Genomic DNA, 18889 nt, shown 5'->3' with positions numbered 1-18889 from the left:
AACTTTACTTAATTTCTTTCTTTTTTTTTTTTTTTAAAGAGCTGCACTTCTTTTGCATTATCTGCCTGTATTGCTAGAGATGGCATAAGTAGAATTGCAGAAAGATAAATCATTAGCAGAGCATCCAAAATGGTTAATATAAATCCCTTAAATGCATTTGTGTATTTGGATTTTCACTGTTCCTTGGGTTCAGCAGTATAGTATGAAAGTCTTCAATTTCTCTTGCTTTTAAATCTTTCTAAATCAGCTAAACTAACAAATCAAAGGAAAATGCTTTTGGCATATCAGAAATCTAAACTTACCTTTATTTTCACTGTGCATCTTTCTTTTTTCCTTCTCTTATTACCTGCAGCAGACTGCTGTGCCAGCAATCTCTGTTCTAGATTTGGTATGTTTGTTTCTTTCTCTTCAGTATATCTTCTCTGCCTTGTTCGGTTTTTTTAATAATGATCCAGTATGCATTGGGTGTTGTCTTTGCCATATTTGGGGTGATCTAAATTGAGGTGTGATACAGTAAATTAATTGTAAGCATGTATTTGAATGTTTCCAGGTCTGTGCAATTTATTGCTTTTCCCTGCTTCTGTCCTTTTAGTGGTTGTGTTTCGATTGTGCTTTGAGTTGTTTGCAGCTGTGATCTAATATAAAACTGCTTATTTGATATTTCTGTAAAACTGTAGACTCATAAAAACTTACTAAGAAGTTCAAGGAAAGAAACTACAGGGTGAGGTTTTTCTCAGTTTAGTTTTAAACCATAGAAAAGCCCCCCCCCTTTGCACAGATATAATGAAATTGTTCTAACAGTTGTACACAAGATATTTAAATCTAGCAAGTCCCATAAATGTATTTGGCCTATTTATCCTAGAGGTCATATTTCTGTCTTCCTGTGTGCAATGACTTTGTGTACTGATTGAGCTTCCATGTTAATCTCTAAACAATATTTTACTAATTTCTTGAGGGATGGGGATTGTTCAAATAGAAATAAGATGCTAACTCCAGAGAACCAGCTTCTGAACTAGTATCTCAGCCTTTTCTTGGTATCTATGTGAATTCAGTTTTTTACTTCCCTCTTCTAAATTCACTTAAAGAATACTGTCCACCAGTCAGACCCATTCTCTTGCATGTTTAAAAATTAAAGATAAACAATCCCTTGTAAATAATTGCATAAACTGGGGCAGTACTGGCTAGACTAGTGACTAAAGCTGCATTTATTGCCAGCACTGGAAATAGATGGAGAATAAAAATAGTTTTGTGTTTTTCTTTAGAGAAGAAACTCTCACCGTCAAAAAGTATTACTGTATAGTTGGGCCTGATAGTAATCTGAACACAGTTCACATGTCTGAGCCAAAGTTTGGGGCTGCAAGTCTTGTAAATATAATCATCTGCACCACTCAAAACAAAGATATAATTAAAAAAAAATTGGCATTGGAATACTTGGACTACAAATGCTGTTTTATAGGAACAGTTTATAAATGCATGCTTCAGACAAGTTGTTTCATATTTCTAAAATGTTCATTACATCTGGCTCCAGATTATAACTGTTACAGTTTGAGAGTTCTCTGGCAGCAGCAAAAACAGACGAGGTTTCTCACTTTTCTAATTAGCAGCTCATTCAGAAATGTTGTGGATTTTCCAGCTTTCAGTGTTGCCAACTTCTTAGTTTTTGGGTTTTTTTTTCCTTTACCATGAAGCTTATGATATTTGATGTGTTTCTTAAATCCCCAGTTCTTGGAGTCACATGATTTGTGATTAATGTCAGATTTAATTTTTAAAAAGCAAGTCTCTATTCCTTGTTATTCTGAAAAAGAGCTTGAAAATATTAATTCTAATGGCTAAAAGCCAAAAGGCAGTTTAAACAAGTCCAAGATTTATTTTTATATATTTACTTCTAGTTTTCATCACTTTTAAACTACCATGAGTTCTTGAGTCTTGGCATATTTTAAGTGCTTGGGAATAACAATACTGAAATTTAGCCATCTAAGTTACATTTTCTTGTCTTTCTACCCCATCCATGTATACATGCATAGCTGTCTGACTTCTACAGGAGAGTTAATCTGTAGGGGACCTGTTGTGTTTTTTAAGATGACCTGAACATATTTAATGAAAATTAATTGTCACCTTTTATTATACTTTTTCTTTTAAGCTCCATAGGCCATTATTGATTTTAACCCAGTTAAAATAAGCAATTTATCTCCTGCCATAAGTGGCTGTATAAAGATAAATATCAAATCTTATAACTTAGAAAAAATGTTCCTGTCCCTGATTGAGCATTGTTAGTATCTAGAATTTTAAAGCCATGTGCACACCAGCTATTTCATGAATAAAGCCCATCTCCTAATATATCAGATTTTATTTTTTCCCCCTTGCGTTGTCATGTGAGGGAGTTCTAGGCTGTCTAATTCAAAATTAGATAGATGATCTGTTAAGGCTGCATATTTTGTTCATAAGCATGTCACACTCGATACCTTGCGCTTGCTGGCTAAATTCATGCTTATCGCATCACAGCAGTAATGTATCATAGGCATCTGAAGAACTGCTTTTTCTGTATTTTACTAGGTAAACATGATACTTTGGCAAAAGCACTGAAAGGAGAGCAAACTTGTGTTTTCATATTTGTTACTTGTAATGAATGTGTCCTCCTTGTCTCTTGAGCAGTACTGCAGGTCTCAATAGTATGTTGTTGGGTGTCCCTTGTAGTGAGACAGAATGGAGGCAAGACAGATTTCTAAAATAAAAATGTAATAATTTGGTTTAGAAAAGCCTTATGTTTAAGATGTTCGAACTAATCTATGGTGGTGTGATTGCAAGAGTCCTTTGGATATAACTGGGACTAGTGGTTATATATTTTCCTTATACTGTCTTGAAAATTCAGCAGTTGAGTTGATTTCACTCCCCGCTTGAGGGTTAGTATAGCATTGCCATTGTATATGATCACAAAAACTAATTGCTTCAAGCAGTATGGCGTGCTTTGACAACCCAACAGCCCTTTCTTCATCTGTGTGACGGCTGCTAAATAGAAGCTAGTTGTCTGGGGCATAAGGGACAGTGTCCTCCTATAGTGGTCCCTCAGTCGTCTCCCACTTAAGCCTTATATATCATTCTTGGCCTGTTTTCTAGGATATAGGCCTAAAACTGCCTCTGATCTGGCTGGGCCATTCCAACCTGGTGCAGTGTTCTCTCCCAAATTATCATAGTTAGCATGTTGACATCAGTTCCCAAATTGGCAGGTTGTGTATTTTTTATTCTCATTTTCCGGTTAGGTGTGTTCATTTACAATCTCAAGAAGTTATACTTCAGGCTGTCCTCTTTTCACCTCCTTTTACTTTTATAGTTCACTTTGTATCATTTCGCTCGAACGCCTTTTCCTAAGGTGCTTTAAACAGTGAAGGATTTCTCGATACTTTCGCAATATCTTGTACTTACTTTCCACTCAAAATATATCTGTATTATTTCAGTCTCTTTCTATGGATTTTTCACTTCTCTCCTTCTATATCATCTTTTAAAAAATAAGAATATGTAAAGTGGAGACTTGTATTTAAAAAAAAATTAAGGGTAGGGGAAAAGAGCTTATTTTAAAGAGTTTTTAATTAATAACGGTAGTTTTCTTCCCTTCTGTCTTGATATAATTGAATACATTAAGCCTTCTATTTTATGTTTGTGTAGTCTTGAGCCAAGAACTACAAAAAAGATTTCCTTTAGAATGAGAAATTTAATTTCTTATAACTGGCGTGCGTATGTAGCATCCTTTGACATATATGTATATATTTCTCAAACGCCTGCCTATATGAACAGTAATTTTTATTTCATTTAAACATTGACTTGCTTTATATTGAAAATTCAATTAAAAGTTCTTTAAGGACTCGTACACTTAACGTATTTTGACCATAAAATTGGAGGCATTCTCAGCTTTAAAATGCAAACTTGTAATCAGTTGACATGTAAGGGTAAACGAGACGGTAGGCTTCTATAAAGGGTGCTATGTAATATCTAGAAAACCGGAAACATGTAAGTAATTTCAGTTTGGGAAGCATGTTAGTGACAAAAACAGTTAAGAAAAAAATCATGTAAATGCAAAACTGACTGTTTACAACAAGGTCATTTTTAATGGAATATTGTTGGGGGGGTCTTTCAAATGTTAAGTAAAATTTTTGGTAAGAAATGTATGGCTGTAGAGTTTGGTAAGAAATGTACAAGGCAATTACAGTTTTCTGGAACAATGCAAAGGTCAAGATTAAGAAAAAATATTGTAAAATTAGGATGCTTTCAGGCAGTATGGAGATGTACCCAGTAGAACAAGGGGGTCTTCTTCATACGCATGTATCTCTTCTACTCCATGTTAATGAGAGTTATATATTCTAATGGAAAATGGGGAGGAAAAAATCAAAACCCTTGCATGGAGATTCCCCTCAGAAATATAATGGTTTCATATTTAAATTGTCCAGCTACTTCTGTGACTGCTTAACGTGCATAAAACATTTGGTTAGGGTTAAGAATAGGCTGAATATATTTAGCAGTAAACTACATAAACGGATCACAACATCTTTTAAAAACAAGTAAAATCAAGGTAATCTTGTGTTCAGTTTAAAAAAATTCATAGCAATAAGAAATGGATTCACATGCAAGTGCCAGGTAATTTCTCTACTCAATTGTTATCCCAATAATTACACTTGCCATCATAGACAGGTCTTAGACAAATTCACTGAACCTATACAGACATATTTGGAGTGGTGCTAATTTTTCCGATGGATCGTCCTGCTTACCTGATAGCTCTTACAGCTCTGTCTAGCTACTAGACATTAGTCTGTGAACTGTGTCATTCAGGCATCCTCATCTTTTTTGCCTCATTGTCCATTTTCCTAGTGGACATCTGCATGTCTGAGGGGTGCAGCACTGTCAAGCAGTGAAAAGAAACCAGTAAATTCCTTCCTATGCTTTTCTTGTCCTTTATGTGCCACAATTAGAAATTCGGTGTGTGGTGTTTCTGTTTGTTTAGGCTTTGTTTTTAGAAACTTTCAAGCAAAACATAGTGTACTTAATCACTGCTGGACAGTGGAAAGTAGTGTTGATTTAATGTATCAGCAAAATAGTATGTGGTATTGGACTTGTTTACATGAGCAAGGTGTACGCGCACACTCTCTCATATCTAGGGGAAGTTGAACTTATAAAAAAAATTTAAGGCATGTTTTTGTTAGTTACAGGATGAGGAGCGCCGACGACAGCAGCAGTTGGAAGAGATGCGTAAACGAGAAGCAGAAGATAGGGCCAGGCAAGAAGAGGAGCGCCGGCGACAGGAGGAGGAGCGAACCAAGAGAGAGGCTGAAGAAAAGGTTATGGTCTTCTGAGTGCAGCAAGGATTCTTTGTAGGCTTCAACTGCTTAGCCTGACCACTAACAATTTGGTTTTGGGGGAGGGGGAGGTGAATACATTAACAAAACAATAACATTCATGGCCCGAGTCCTTGTCCCATCCAAAATAAAATGCAGAACCTAAATTACTATTCAAGCCCATCATTTACTGGCTTGGAATTCACTGATAACTCAGCAGACACCTAAGCTTCCACTTTCCCTCTGAGCTTAGCTGTTTCTGCTAGAATTTACCTTCAGAGCCTTCTCTACCTTGGCTTCTTGGTTTCCTCTGTCCCTTGGACACTTCCATGTTCTTTGATAGTGATTGACCTAATGAGCATACTAGTAATTGAGACTATGACTGTATGCTATATTGGTGACCTTATGACACTTCACTGAAATTCTGTTCTTGGAAGCAGAAACACAAAAATGACTTTTCTTGATCTAGTAGACTTAAAGACTTTGTATGTTTTTGCTTTGGCATAAACAGTTTTATAGGACTCAGAGATGGCGATGGTGGAGGAAATGTTCTTTTATATTTTTAGTACATTTGTTAGAACCAGGAAAAAAAAACAAAATTAGAATTTGGCTCTTTCCTGCAGGAAGTTTGATTATAGTAGATGTTGTTGTGTTGGAAAATTGGATCACTAAGATTTTGAAGTTTACTTCAAAAATGTGGAATTTGACATTCCCTTAAATTCTATGTATACATTTTGAGAAGCTTGCCATAACGTATTTAGAAGATATATCCCCTTATTGAGACTTAATACTTGTGGCATAAATATTTGACTGCACCAGAGAAGTGACAGTTTTATTTCTTCCTGTTAACACCTGGAACACTAATGAAATTGCAATTTTTAGAAGAAGGGAAAGGATATTTTAATACTTAGAGGAGCACCTGCTGGAAAGATGCGGTAAGAAAAGAATAACAAGTTCTAGATCTCTTCAGTGATATAGAAAACAATGCACCAGTGAAAAACAGAAGAAAACATAGGAAATGGTAACAGATCCATCATTTGGGTCGCTTGTAACTAGATGCCCCAGAGTATTGAGGCATATATCAGAGGAAATAGTTTTGAGCTGGTGGAGGGTAGGTTCAGTTTGATCAGTAGATCTTTTCCATTTCTCACTGGAGTGTTGTTTAAGTTGCTGAACAGCAACTTTTCATGACTGACAAATTTGGTCTTTAGCAGAGACCGTGGTGTACCTGATAGCCGAAAATTCATTGACATCTAAGTGCTACAAAGCCTTTATACAGGAGAAAAAGATGTCTTGTTCCCAGCCACCGCAAGCGTTGATGGGATCAGGCTCCCTTAATTACAAAATAAGTCTGTATGCAGGTAATACAGGTCTGAGAGATGTCAGTCCAGAATTGAACATCTTTGTTACAGAACCATAAAAGCCTTTTAAATTCAAAAATTAGAAGGGAAATTTAGTACCATAGTGCTTAGGGTCGGAAGGGACCTAAACAGATCATCAGGTCCAACCCCCTGCCCCGGGCAGGAACGGGTGGCGGGGTCATAACATCCCAGCCAAATATCTGTCCAGCCTCCTCTTGAGGACCCCAAGGTAGGAGAGATCACCACCTCACTTGGGAGCCCATTCCAGAGCCTGGCAGCCGTAACTGTAAAGTAATGTTTCCTGATGTCCAGCCTGAACCTTCTCTCTAACAATTTGTGGCCGTTATTCCTAGTAACCCTGAGTGGTGCCTGGAGGAACAGAGCCTCCCCCAGTTCCTGCTGGTCCCCCCTGGTGAGTTTGTAAATGGCCACTAGATCCCCTCTCAGCCTTCTCTTGTGGAGGCTGAATAGGTTTGGATCCTGTAGCCTCTCTTGACCATTGAGTGGCCCTCATCTGGACCCTCTCAATGCTAGCCACATTCCTCTTGAAGTGCAGCGCCCAGAACTGAACATCAGTCTGCCTATGGTAGGGGTACCCAGCAGGTCCAGAGATGATAGAAGTAAAATAGCAGTGTAGTACTGTGCATTATTAGACCTGTTTGATTTTTAGGGTTGCCCAACCCTCAGTATAGATCAGGGCTATTCAGCTTGCAAGCAGCCAGGGGCCACATGCCCTATGGGCTGCAAAAGTAAGGACTGCACACTGTTCATAGACATGAACAGGTAAGTGCCCCCCAGCCCACTGTACCACATGCAACTGGGCAAATACTCCCACCTGCATTGCAGATGGACAGGTGCTCCTCTGGCTGAGTGGGCAGATGCTCCTACTCCACTATGCAGGAGGGCAGGCACCTCCTCCCACTGCCCTGGTGCAGTACCTTGCCTCACATGGCACTGCAGGCAACCCTCCCTACCCCCTAATAAGTCGGGCAGCAAAATCCAAGGGGAGGAAGAAGGTCCCAAGCCACCAGCTGTGGTGGCAGCTGGAGCAGGGAGCTGTAGTGTCCAGGTGGGAGCCAAGAGACTGCCTGTTAACCCCTCTTTGCACTGCCAGTTGGACAGCTCTGGTGAGTTTTATTGTGGCCCCATAGAAACAGTAAGGGCATGATATTTTTCTGAGAATTTGCAGGGGATGCTTCAACAGAGTCATTAACGACAGGATTTAAAATCCTGTTTTTTAGGATTTTATAAAATTTTTTTTTATAAATTTATTTTAAATAAATTAATATGCTTTAATAAAAACAATTAAATTGCAGGACCTTAAGGTTGTCCATGCAATAACTTGTTTTGGAGCAGCAGGACGTTGACCAGTGTGGTTCTCCTGGTTTACCTGTGGCAGGTTAGGGTGTTATGTCTTGTGACTGTCTGGGTTGACACTGTAATTTTGCTCTTGGGTTGGGTAATGGATTTATACGGGATGGTTTGGAAAGGGATGATCTGGCCTTATGCAAGGGGACTACTGGACTAGATGAGCTCTGGAGGTCCCTCTCAGCCCTACTTTTCTATGATTCTATAAAAGATATTTTACTAATGTTTTTGCACTGTTAGTCAACTCCAAAGTTCTTGATTAACCTACTCTTCAGTAGAGAGAAAGCACAGTTGTATTCTGACAAAGTTCCTGGTCATTTTTTCTAACTCTTAGACTTCTGCTGTTTTGGTGAATATTTACTTTATCAGTGTGTGAAATTCTGGGATTTGACATTCCTTTAAATTCTATGTATACTATTACTTTTTTAATATCAGTGAAGGGAGAATGTCATTAGTAAATATAGGTTATTTACTTTGGACACAAGTACACTATTAGCTTCAAGTATGTAGCGAGTCTAGAAATAATTCAAAATTGACATTGTTACAAGACCATTTGGTCATTTTTTACTATAGCAAATGTATTCTGTATACCATTAGGTATGGCTTCAATGCTTATTGCTAGAGAAGAAGGAAGAAAAATTTGTTCGCTACTTTGTGGAGGAAAAATTACATCTATCCTGTATGTAAATGTCCTCTGTTTTCTGACAACTGCTTTTGTTTCCTGTGGACCTACAGAGGCGACAGGAAGAAGGGTATTACAGTCGCTTGGAAGCTGAAAGGCGCAGGCAGCATGATGAGGCAGACCGAAGATTACTGGAATCTGATGAGCCTGGTCTGTACAGACCTCCACTTCCACGGGAATATGAGCTCCCACCCCCAACCCTTTCATCTAATGCTCCTCCTCCCCCACCTCAGCGAAACACCTCTTACCTCAAAACACAGGTCCTCTCCCCTGACACGCTTTATACTGCCAAGTTTGTTGCATACAATGATGATGATGAGGAGGAGGATTCCAATCTAGCAGGTCAGGATAAGTACTCCAGCACAAGAAAATCTTATGGTGACCTTCCTCCTGCCACCCTTAAGCCACAGCAGCCCTCCCGCCAGCCGCACCCAGTTTCAGATGGCATCTTTCTTTCCAACTCATTCCAGCCACCCTCTGTCAATGCCAACAGTACTATCACCAAAACAAGTCAGCCCCCACCCCCACCACACAAACCAAGTTTCTTCCATCCCAGCAGCTCGAAAGGTAGAGATTAACAATGAAATAAGTCTTTCTCTACAAACCTGTCTGCACATTTCCCACTCTGGTGTTTGTAGATATAATCACTATATTCTTACTGTGGTGATTTAACTGAAAATTCTGACGTCCGTGTGAATTCTCTTATTTTGTAGATGTTTGAATCCAGGGCTGTCCAACTGGTGGCTCGCAGGCCACGTGCGGCCCATGGGGCGTTATCATGCAGACCCTGGGCTCCTGCCAGACAGCTGCTCTCCCTGTCAGTTGGGCTACTGCTGCATCTGGGGTCTCTAGGTTCCCCCTCCCTCCCTCAGCTTTTGCTTCTTGCTCAAGCCCCAGGAGGTGGGGAGGCACAGCTCACTGTGTGGTGCAGCAGTAAAGCAAAGGTGGCCACTGCCCGTGTCCATACTGCGAAGAGTGGGGTTGAGGGCACTATCCACACACATAGTGCAGGAGTTTGAGGGGAGAGAGGGGGCATGTTGGGCAGCAAGTGATGGGGGGTGGCCCTGAGGCCCGTGCCTCTCACTGATGTGGCTTCTGGGGTAGTAGCCCCCAGCTCCATAGAAGTTGGACAACCCTGTCTTATAATCTGTCAAATTTCTTTATTCTTTGCCAAACTGATTTAAAAAAAAAAATCTCATGTTTCAGATTATAAAGGAAAAAATCATTTTGATTAATTGTTACTTGACCATTTGAAAGTACTGTTGGTTTTGGCTTTCATTTTGTACCTTCCAATAATTGTTTCTTGTTTATTTGGTTGACCACTGTGTGCTTATGGCTTCTATACATGTCTTCCATGAACATAAGAAATATATTTTCTGGTTGGTTAATGGTGGGAGCTTATCTTCTGCCCTCTTTTTTTTAGTACGAAAGGGATTCTTTTTCTAACTAAAATGTGTGCAAATGGCTTTAAAGGGTCTTCGTATGCTTGTAATTCTTAATCAGTCAAGTCCATGGTAACCTTGGGGGCTCAGATACAATACAAACAATATTCCAGGGAGCTTCCAGTGGTCACAATATTTCTGCTTTGTGTAGTACAGGTTACCTTATAACTGAAAGCAATAGCTTAATCTCCATCAAAATGCCTTAGTTTCAATTCCTCCTCAGTTCCCACATTAGCCATGTTTCCATCTCCTCTTCCCCTTTATAATACAAATAAGCAATTACAGTGGTAAATAAAAGCCTAATTAACAATTTTAATTTCATTAATTTCAACAACATGCAGCATTCTGAGAGCACTAGATTTTTTTCTTTTAACTGTTCTCAGCCTTGGAAGTTAACATGGGCTGAAGTTCATTGTTAAAATTTGGACTTCATGACCAGTTAAGAGAAAATGTGTAACGTATTTATTCTTCTCTTCAGTGTGTCCATGTGGATAAGTGTGGACATAGTTTGTGAACATGAAATCAGATTATTTTTGAGTAGCGGTATCCCTTGGGTCCTTCTCTTAGGTCAGTGCTACTTTCTACGCCTCATCAGTGGCAAAAAGGCCGAGTGGCCATTACTGTCCCTCGGTGCCTGGAGAAAAATGAGGCAGCAAAGTGGAATTTGGCTAGTGTCTGACCCGCTTTTCATACTGCCAGACTCATCCTTTTCTCAACTAGTTTTGAAGACAAACTCAATTTACTTTCCTTGACTTCTGCTTCCTTTTAATTTGGGTGTTCTGAGGAAGTATTGTAGCTGCCTAACCCTTTGTCATTACACAGGACAAAGTGGCCCTGGAAAAACATGCAGGCACTGAGAAGACTTAAAAAGTCTGATATGCATGCTTGTGAGCATCTACAGTGGGATCTGTACTTACTATAGCCTCATGAAAAAGTGCAGTTACTGAAGGGAAAGTAACTATTACTTTTTTTGCAAATGTGGTTCCACATTAGAAGCAGTTGGACTCAAGCTGCTGAGACCCACATATAGCTGTTGTTTCAAATTAATATGAGCCGAAGGAAAGCAGCTTTGTAATCAACGTAAGCTTATTTAAATATGGCAAATAATATTGTATTTCTTTTATCTTTTTAAAGTACCTTTTCCTTTTTCTGCACTTGAAATTGTCAATTGCAGCTAATTTGGGATTAGGTATAAAACCAGGTTTTGTATCTTTACATATAAGCTTAAAGAATGCTGTAAATTCCTTTTGCTTATTTGGCACTTTGAAGCCTCCATAAGAATAAGTTAAGTAACTAGAATTGCTATTCACTAATCATCCCTAATGCACTCCTGTCTATCTGTAAAACACTAAAACCCTTGCCCTTTAATTATATTTTCCAATCTTACATTCTTCTGGTTTTTCATGCATTAAAGGAAAAGAGGAACCTCAAGAAGGTGACACACATTTTAATGATGCTTTGTTTTTCAATAAATAGTCAAGAGGACAGTTTGCAAGTCAAAAGGGAAAGGGAACACAGCACTATGACACTTCACTTGTAATGATCTTTATGCATAAAAAAGCATTTTGAGTACTTTTATTCATACTTTAAAAAAACTATAGGAACAGGCTAAATAGTTCACTTGATTGCTCTAGCATCTATGAAGACTGCCTGTGTAACATACAAAGCCATTTGCACAAAATGTAGATTCACTATGCTGCTTGTCATATTTCCATCTCACTAGCCCTATAACATTACTGTCCTTAATAGCTCTTTTCTTATGAATGCTAAGACTGGTAGACAGACCATGCTTCTGCAAACTGCACTCTCCCACCTTCTTCCACTGGTTTGCCTAAAGGATTATTTTAAAAAACTGGCTCCATTACTGTGGGACTGAGAGTCTGAGCAGTTTTAATGAGGCAGACGCAAGTATGACCTCAAAGTTAGATGGATGCTAGTAGTCAAAAATGGTATCTTGGGCTGAACAAGACAGTTACTTATTTCTTCAAAACATTTCAGTTACGTTTTTTATGTGATTTGTGTTGCAACTTTATAGCTAAAAATATTTGTCTAATCCACACATACATGTGGCCTCTAATAAATATATTTGTTAAATTGATCTGGCAGAGAAATACGAACAAGTTATTTTTTATTCCCCCCAAACTTTAATCTTCTAATTAGTTGAAGTTCAAAATTTACCTGTGGAAGAAGAGTAAGAATAAGTTTCTTCCTGTAGAAGGAAGTTCACAAGACATTACATTTACAATGTCAAGGGACCAAAAATGGAAATCTGAAAACAAATTTGAGAATCATACTGACAGTTATTTTGACTGGCTGCCTAATGATACAGATAATTGAGAGGAAGCATAATTAAAAGCTGACTGTAATGTAAAAAAATGTTGATTGGGATTAAATTTGTTTAGTCTTGTGATCTTTTGGAGTGTACTTATAGTCTCTATTGAATCCATGTATCTTAATGTCTGAACTAAATCCAAAGGTGCAGTGCTGCAAGGTGTTTGCATGCAAAACAGAGAAGCACAGAAATGGGAGATTAAGAGTCATACTTGGTAGTACAGTTTACCAAGTTCTCAAATATTTTCAAAACCTAACTAAAAGATTAATCTGAGTAGAGGAATTGTCATAATAGGATATTCAGATGTGTGGGCTACACTTATCATAGCTGTAAATGTTAGTTTTAACATGACGAGCCCTGCAGAAAAAGTGTAGGTTGCATTATAGGTCTTTTCTTTAGCCCCCTTTTAAGTATCTTGCATTTCTGCATTATAATAAATAAACTTTAAGGTATCAAATGCTTATAAAGTTGTTTATCTCATGGTTTGTTTTAAATACAATGCACGTTTTACCCTTAATTTTTATTTGTGAAACAAAAGTAGTCTGTGAAAGAAATAATTATTCTTGCAATTTCGACAGGCTCTTTAACACTTTTTCAGCCCTTTTTAACAGTATAGGAATAATTTACAAGAGTTTCTCTTTGAAGAGCACTGCACCTTTTGAAAGTAAACCTGAAAGCTTTATATCTGGCAATAAATTTCCTTCAACTGTTATTTTTCACTCTTTTTTTTTTTTTAAATAAGGACCAAATTCTTACACTGGATCTACAGGGGCAACTGTTGGAGCCCAGGAACTTTATCGGGATCCAAGAGAAAAAAGATCTAGAAGGTGAAATAAAGCTATACTGTGCAGGTTTACTGTTTTATTTGTATTCATTAGCTGTTGATTTCTGGATTCTTTTTTTTAATCCTACTCACATACATGAAACATTTTTCTCCCAGCTTAATGACTTCCAACGGTCCTCTAAATCTAGAAAAGAGATTTTCAGAGGAAGAGCTTTAAAAATGAGCAGGACATTTTAAGGAGTTCTGGAATTTGTTCTGGAATATCTCAGATTATTACAGAATAGATCTTGGTTTTATACAACACTTCTTGCATACTTCTGCTTATCTGAAGTACTTCTTTTAGAGTAGTGAACTCAGCTGGTACTGACTGAGCTAATTTTTTACTCCTTCAGCCAGGCTTGATGATTTGCAGGTCTGCCCTGGTCTTTTTGGGTGCTTAGAAAATGACCCAATGTAGCTAACAATTTGCATAGTACATGTGTATGGTAGGGCAGGCTGGCACCTTAGATACTAATGGCTTCATAGAGGCATGGGCTTTTGTTAGGCAACAGCCTGGGATTCTTAGCTTCTGAACCACTTAATCTCTAAGGTGCCACCTGCCGTAGCTTCTGTCTGTAGGCTAGCACAGCTAATGACTTCTGTATGCACTGTACATACATGTATGGCTAACTTAGCTGTTATATTGAAGTTGCAAAAGTACAAGACATGTAGCTTAGTCCTTTGCTTCTTGTCTGGTGCAAAGGAGCTACAGCAGCTACTGTACACTTTCTAAAGTACACAAAATGGAGCCAAGACATTGAGCCATAGTACAGTATAGTTGATTGGATCAAAAACAGTGTTCCAGGTGTACAGGCAAGCACAGGTGGGAAGAGGACACCAACAGAACAACAGTATCTTAGAGTCCACAAAGAAGATGATGGAAATAGTCAACCAGAGAGTTAGGTAATATCAAAGGATGAAGATGGGGAAAGACTGAAGAGCTTAGGCCACGTCCACATTTTAGATTTCTGCCAGTAGAGCAATGTCAGATAGAGACGTGGGGCTTCTATGACACTTCTGTGCCAGCAGAAGGCCTAGTGTAATGCATAGAGGCACAAGTTAGTATACCTAATTTTGCTTGCCAAGCCAGTCTGAGCAGTACTGATAAAAGCATGTCTCAGCAATATTGGTAACATGGCTGGGTCTTTGTTTACCCCCTTAGGCCTTGCGAAGCATGCAGAGTAGCAGTTGATTTCGTCCATGTGTCTGACAATCGGAGAAGGTTGTTAGTGACCGCATTGGCTCATCTAAATGATTGTACCGGTACTGTTGGCGCTAACAAGCCTTGCAAAACATGAACCTAAACGTCCATTAGTTAGGCAGGTGTACTGTTGGATAAGTCATCTGGCCTAAGCTTTTAAATGAAAGAAAATGTAAAACAAGACCTTGTAACAAATGTTTTTTTTTCTTCCAGTCAAGATATTGATGTACCTGGAGCACCAGAGAACCTGACGTTCAGAGAACGCCAACGTCTTTTCTCACAGGGCCAGGATGTATCCAATAAAGTAAAGGCTTCTAGGAAATTAATGGAACTGGAAAATGAACTAAACACAAAATAAGACAAAAGGCACCTTATCTCATGTAATGGAAAAGTCTCTAAGAGAATGAGGTGGGGCACAGGGGCTCTTTTAGAAGACAGGAAGGAGGGTATTTTCTGTAAAGAGTGAGTTTGATTCCTCTATAACTCAGACTGTTAATTGAAATTTAGAGATGTTGCAATAGCAAGAAAACTGATTTACTTTACCAAGAGTTTGTGGTTTATACATTTAAAGCACTGTACAATTCTAATTATATGAATCATGTGAAGGTAACTTTTTTTCCTTTCCTTTTTTTTTGGGGGGGGAGTTAACTTTTTCTGCACCAGACCAAGTAGCACTTGTCTAAGATGAGTTCTGTTTCCTGGTCCTTTACAAACACACTTTGTTTTAGCTGCTGAGCAGAGAGAGTGAAAATAGCTTGAACTGTCTAAATCTGTGCACTAGCTATTGATTTCTGTAGGTTGGTTGCCCTAAAAGCCAATATTGGGGCTGTCTTAAAAAAGACTTAAGTTTTATATACAGATTTATAATATACTGTATGCTGTTCATGCAAACGGTTAACATATCAGTGAAAAACCTTATTGCCTAGCATTGGAGTTCCCTGGTTAAAATCTTGGCATAAAACAATTCTAATCCTGTAGATTTTGTTGGGTGTAAACAGATGCAAAATAGGAACTTGTTATCCATAGCCAAGGAAAAGCACATACGTGCATACATCCCCATCATATTATGAAATGTCTGGTATTCAAACCTCCTTTAAGAACATGTGGAGATGAGACACCTCGGGATTTTTTGTACTATGTGGAAATTTCAGAATATAACAAGCAATAGATTACAAGCTACTTTAGTGGCCCTGATATAGCTAGGACCAAAAGATTAAGTGTTGAAGTCAGGGGTAATACTTAAAATTCCAAAGCTAGGTTAACTGATGCATGTTTTTTTTTCCAAGGAGGATAGGATAAATAGTATATTGGCAACTAGACATGGATGTCATTGATGGAGGTTGCTGTATGGTTAAGCAACCTACTACTTCCGGTGAAGTAAAATGGTGTAACAAAAAGGAAGACCGAATTGTGAAAGAAATACGATAATGCTGGCTGTGAATGGAATGTATCAGGGAGATGGCTTGACTAAGTGTGTTAATTGCAAACCATCACTACTCATGTGAAGAAAGTAGTGCTAGTCAAGCTCTTTTAATTTATCTAGTTTTTACTTGCTTCCTGTTCTGTAAAGAATCTGCTTGGCAGTTCAAGCTAATTTCTCACACTATAATAGCCTTATTTAATTTTAAATTTTTGATCATCTTTTTTCCCCCACTGTTGTTTCTTCAGCTATGCATATGTGGCTGATGTTTGGGATGAGGACCTCCTCAGTTTGTTTTTCGTTGTGTGATGTTGAGACAATATATATTGTGATTCCAAACAAATTTTCTATTTGACAAAGCCTGAGCCTGGCTTTAGATGATTTTTCTGTATCATATTGTTCTCTTATAAATATATATTTAGGGAATTCTGGACACTTCCAAATACAGAGGGGTAGACTTTCACTGCCTTAGAAAAGAAATCACTTTTAATAAGAGTTGTATGATAAATAAATGCAAGTTAATGAAATTGGAGTGTAAATATTTTTTACATATTTCAGGTTTCTTATTTGAAAGTGTGCTTTTACCAGTTCACCTGTTAAATATGAAGTAGAAGATTAAACTCCTTCAAAGTGTCAATGAAGGATTTGCATGCTTGCTATGTCTGTTAATCAGGAAAGCAAGCCTCTCCCAATTTATCTCGAGAACACTAGCAGCCTTACAGTGACAAAATACTTTTTCCTTCAGGGAAAAAAAATCCTTTATGCTGTGGCTGAAATACTGTTGCTGCTAGACTCTGAAAAAGGCTTAGCAAAAATTATATATAACCTTCAGTTGAGTGGATTTGGCCGCTATTGGGCATTCGGGTCAAGTGTGAATATGTGTAAAAGTGCTTTTCATATTTGTCTGTGCATTATTATGGAAAAACATCAAAACTGCTGTAGTTTCCCATTTCTACTGTATTTCACTTGCAACCTATTTTTAATAAACTTTGTATTGTATTTAACTTGCAATTTTTCTATAGCTTTTTGGTTTTTGTTTTTAACTTAAATCTACACTTGCATTGTTTTTTTCCCTTCCTTTAAAATGTTTATTATTACATACTTACCTTATAAGTACTCAAGGAAAATATATAGCTGGTAAAATATATTCATATATGAAATTCAGCCCTGCCCAGATTAATTGGAATAAAGCTCGATTTATCTCAAGGGAATTTTAAATGAGGTATCATCCCATGCCAGCTTTACTTGTAGAGGAGTCCCACAGAGCTCTAGCTGTGCTTGGCCGAGTGCTATTCTTTCTCTATCAGCAATCTGGAAGACTAAATAAAATTTGGCCTTGACAAATTGGTGCAAATTTTAAATAATGTTATTCAGTCTGACCTGGATTGTTTGGTACAGGTATTTGAATGACATGTTTTTAATACAAACCAATTTATTCATGCATATATGAACAAAAAATGTAGGCTGTGCATAAGGACCTATCTAAATAATAGTGGAAGTTTGAAATGCCTTTAATCTCTCTTTTTGCCATGTGGCCTCCCGCCTTTGCTGAGTGGCTGAGATGCAGTTTATGGCATGGTTTTTGCCCCTCAGCCATGCAGTGGGAGTGCATTGGGCATGCACTGAAAAAAGCAAAATTTTAAAGATGCCATCATGCCACAAACTTCAACTGTGATTTTAGGTAGGTCCCTAGCTATGTGAGATGGAAGATGGTGTCCTAGAATGCTGAGACCTTGAAAATGAATTGGTGGTCGTGGTAGATTTTCTCCTACAGAGGTCTCACATTATCCTTGAAGGTATAAGCATGAGAGTATGAAGTTTAGGGCTGGGAGAATTCTTTCTGTTGGATGATTTACCCCAAACTGTAGCTTCTGCTGGGGAGCACGCAGGGGGGCCCCTGTGCCCACCTCCCAGCTTGGTGACAGGTGCTTCCTGGGTTTGGGGGGCACCCAAGGTCCGCCTGCAGCCAATTGCTGAGACAGGGAGTGGGGGGGCCCATTGCATGCTCCCTGGCAGAACTTGAAGTGGACTGGAAGTACTTCCAGTCCACTTTGTGGTTCGCCAGTGAACACATGGAGCGCCCTCCCCCCCACACTCTGGTGGGACGCTCCATCCACCCCAGCATTACAGCGATCACAAGCCGCACCTGCTATCTCAAGATATGTAGAAAAAACTTTTAAAGCTGTGCCTGTGTCCGAATCGCTGATTCTCCAAATCATGTTGAATCTCCAGATTCGGATTCAGCCAAATCAAGTTGGGGACTGTGATCCAAATCAACAAATTGAATCACTGTCCCTGATTCAGGCTGAATCTGAATCGAATAGGGCCTGCTTCTCACACCCCTACCATATACCAGGAGCAGTCCTGCAGCAGAGCTCTTGTCCTTGTTTTTGTTTCTGTTCATGTTTTTCTAGGAACCCACAGCTTGTTATGATGATGGGCATCCCAAAATGAACTAATGTCATAATATATGTCTGTACTCCAGCCCAGTTGTTCTGTGTGTCAGAATATACCTTTTTCCTTGGGGTGATGGGAAGGGAATTAGATAATCCTAAATCCTGTTGGGCATTAGATCACACTAGAGAGCCATGAAAACACACACTGCACACTCATTTCCATTCCGCTTACAGAAATCTGTAATGTAGCCACTCTAATGAGGAAACCTATGGTTGAGTGCCTAAATGTGGCACTGCACATTTTCATGGTCCATGCCAAACAATAGGTATGGTCCTGTTTTTCAGCATTTGGCACATATGGAGCAGGACTTCCTTGAAGGGAGAATTTTCCCATCCGTATTCCCTAGCACATCCTGACATAAAGCAGAAATGCCTCTAGAGCCATGCAACAGAGTGTGGCAATTTAAGCTCCCTGTCTATAAAAAATTGGATACAACCAAAAATAAGATCAGACATAGACTTCTGCTTTTCTCAGGCACTGCT

The 18889-nt window shown here is 38.7% G+C and overlaps 1 protein-coding gene across 17 annotated transcripts in view; it reads left to right on the top strand.

Moving 5' to 3' along the window:
* The window catches only part of AFDN (afadin, adherens junction formation factor), a 129038-nt gene extending 112077 nt beyond the window's left edge, over positions 1-16961 (top strand). For 7 of the 17 annotated variants that reach the window (XM_019549929.1, XM_019549932.1, XM_019549928.1 and 4 more), the window contains 5 exons: positions 353-388; positions 5190-5324; positions 8786-9299; positions 13249-13333; positions 14744-16961. In XM_019549929.1, coding sequence (XP_019405474.1) covers positions 353-388; positions 5190-5324; positions 8786-9299; positions 13249-13333; positions 14744-14888 — 915 coding nt within the window. In that variant the 3' untranslated portion in view covers positions 14889-16961. The remainder of the gene's footprint in view (positions 1-352; positions 389-5189; positions 5325-8785; positions 9300-13248; positions 13334-14743) is intronic. The other 10 variants (XM_019549934.1, XM_019549941.1, XM_019549939.1 and 7 more) reach the window with 7 other exon arrangements.
* The last annotated feature ends 1928 nt before the right edge of the window (positions 16962-18889 follow it).

This window comes from Crocodylus porosus, unplaced genomic scaffold (genome assembly GCF_001723895.1).
Source record: "Crocodylus porosus isolate Cpor-Errol unplaced genomic scaffold, CroPor_comp1, whole genome shotgun sequence".
Taxonomy (NCBI): domain Eukaryota; kingdom Metazoa; phylum Chordata; order Crocodylia; family Crocodylidae; genus Crocodylus; species Crocodylus porosus.
This window is presented reverse-complemented; position numbering and strand designations above follow the sequence as displayed.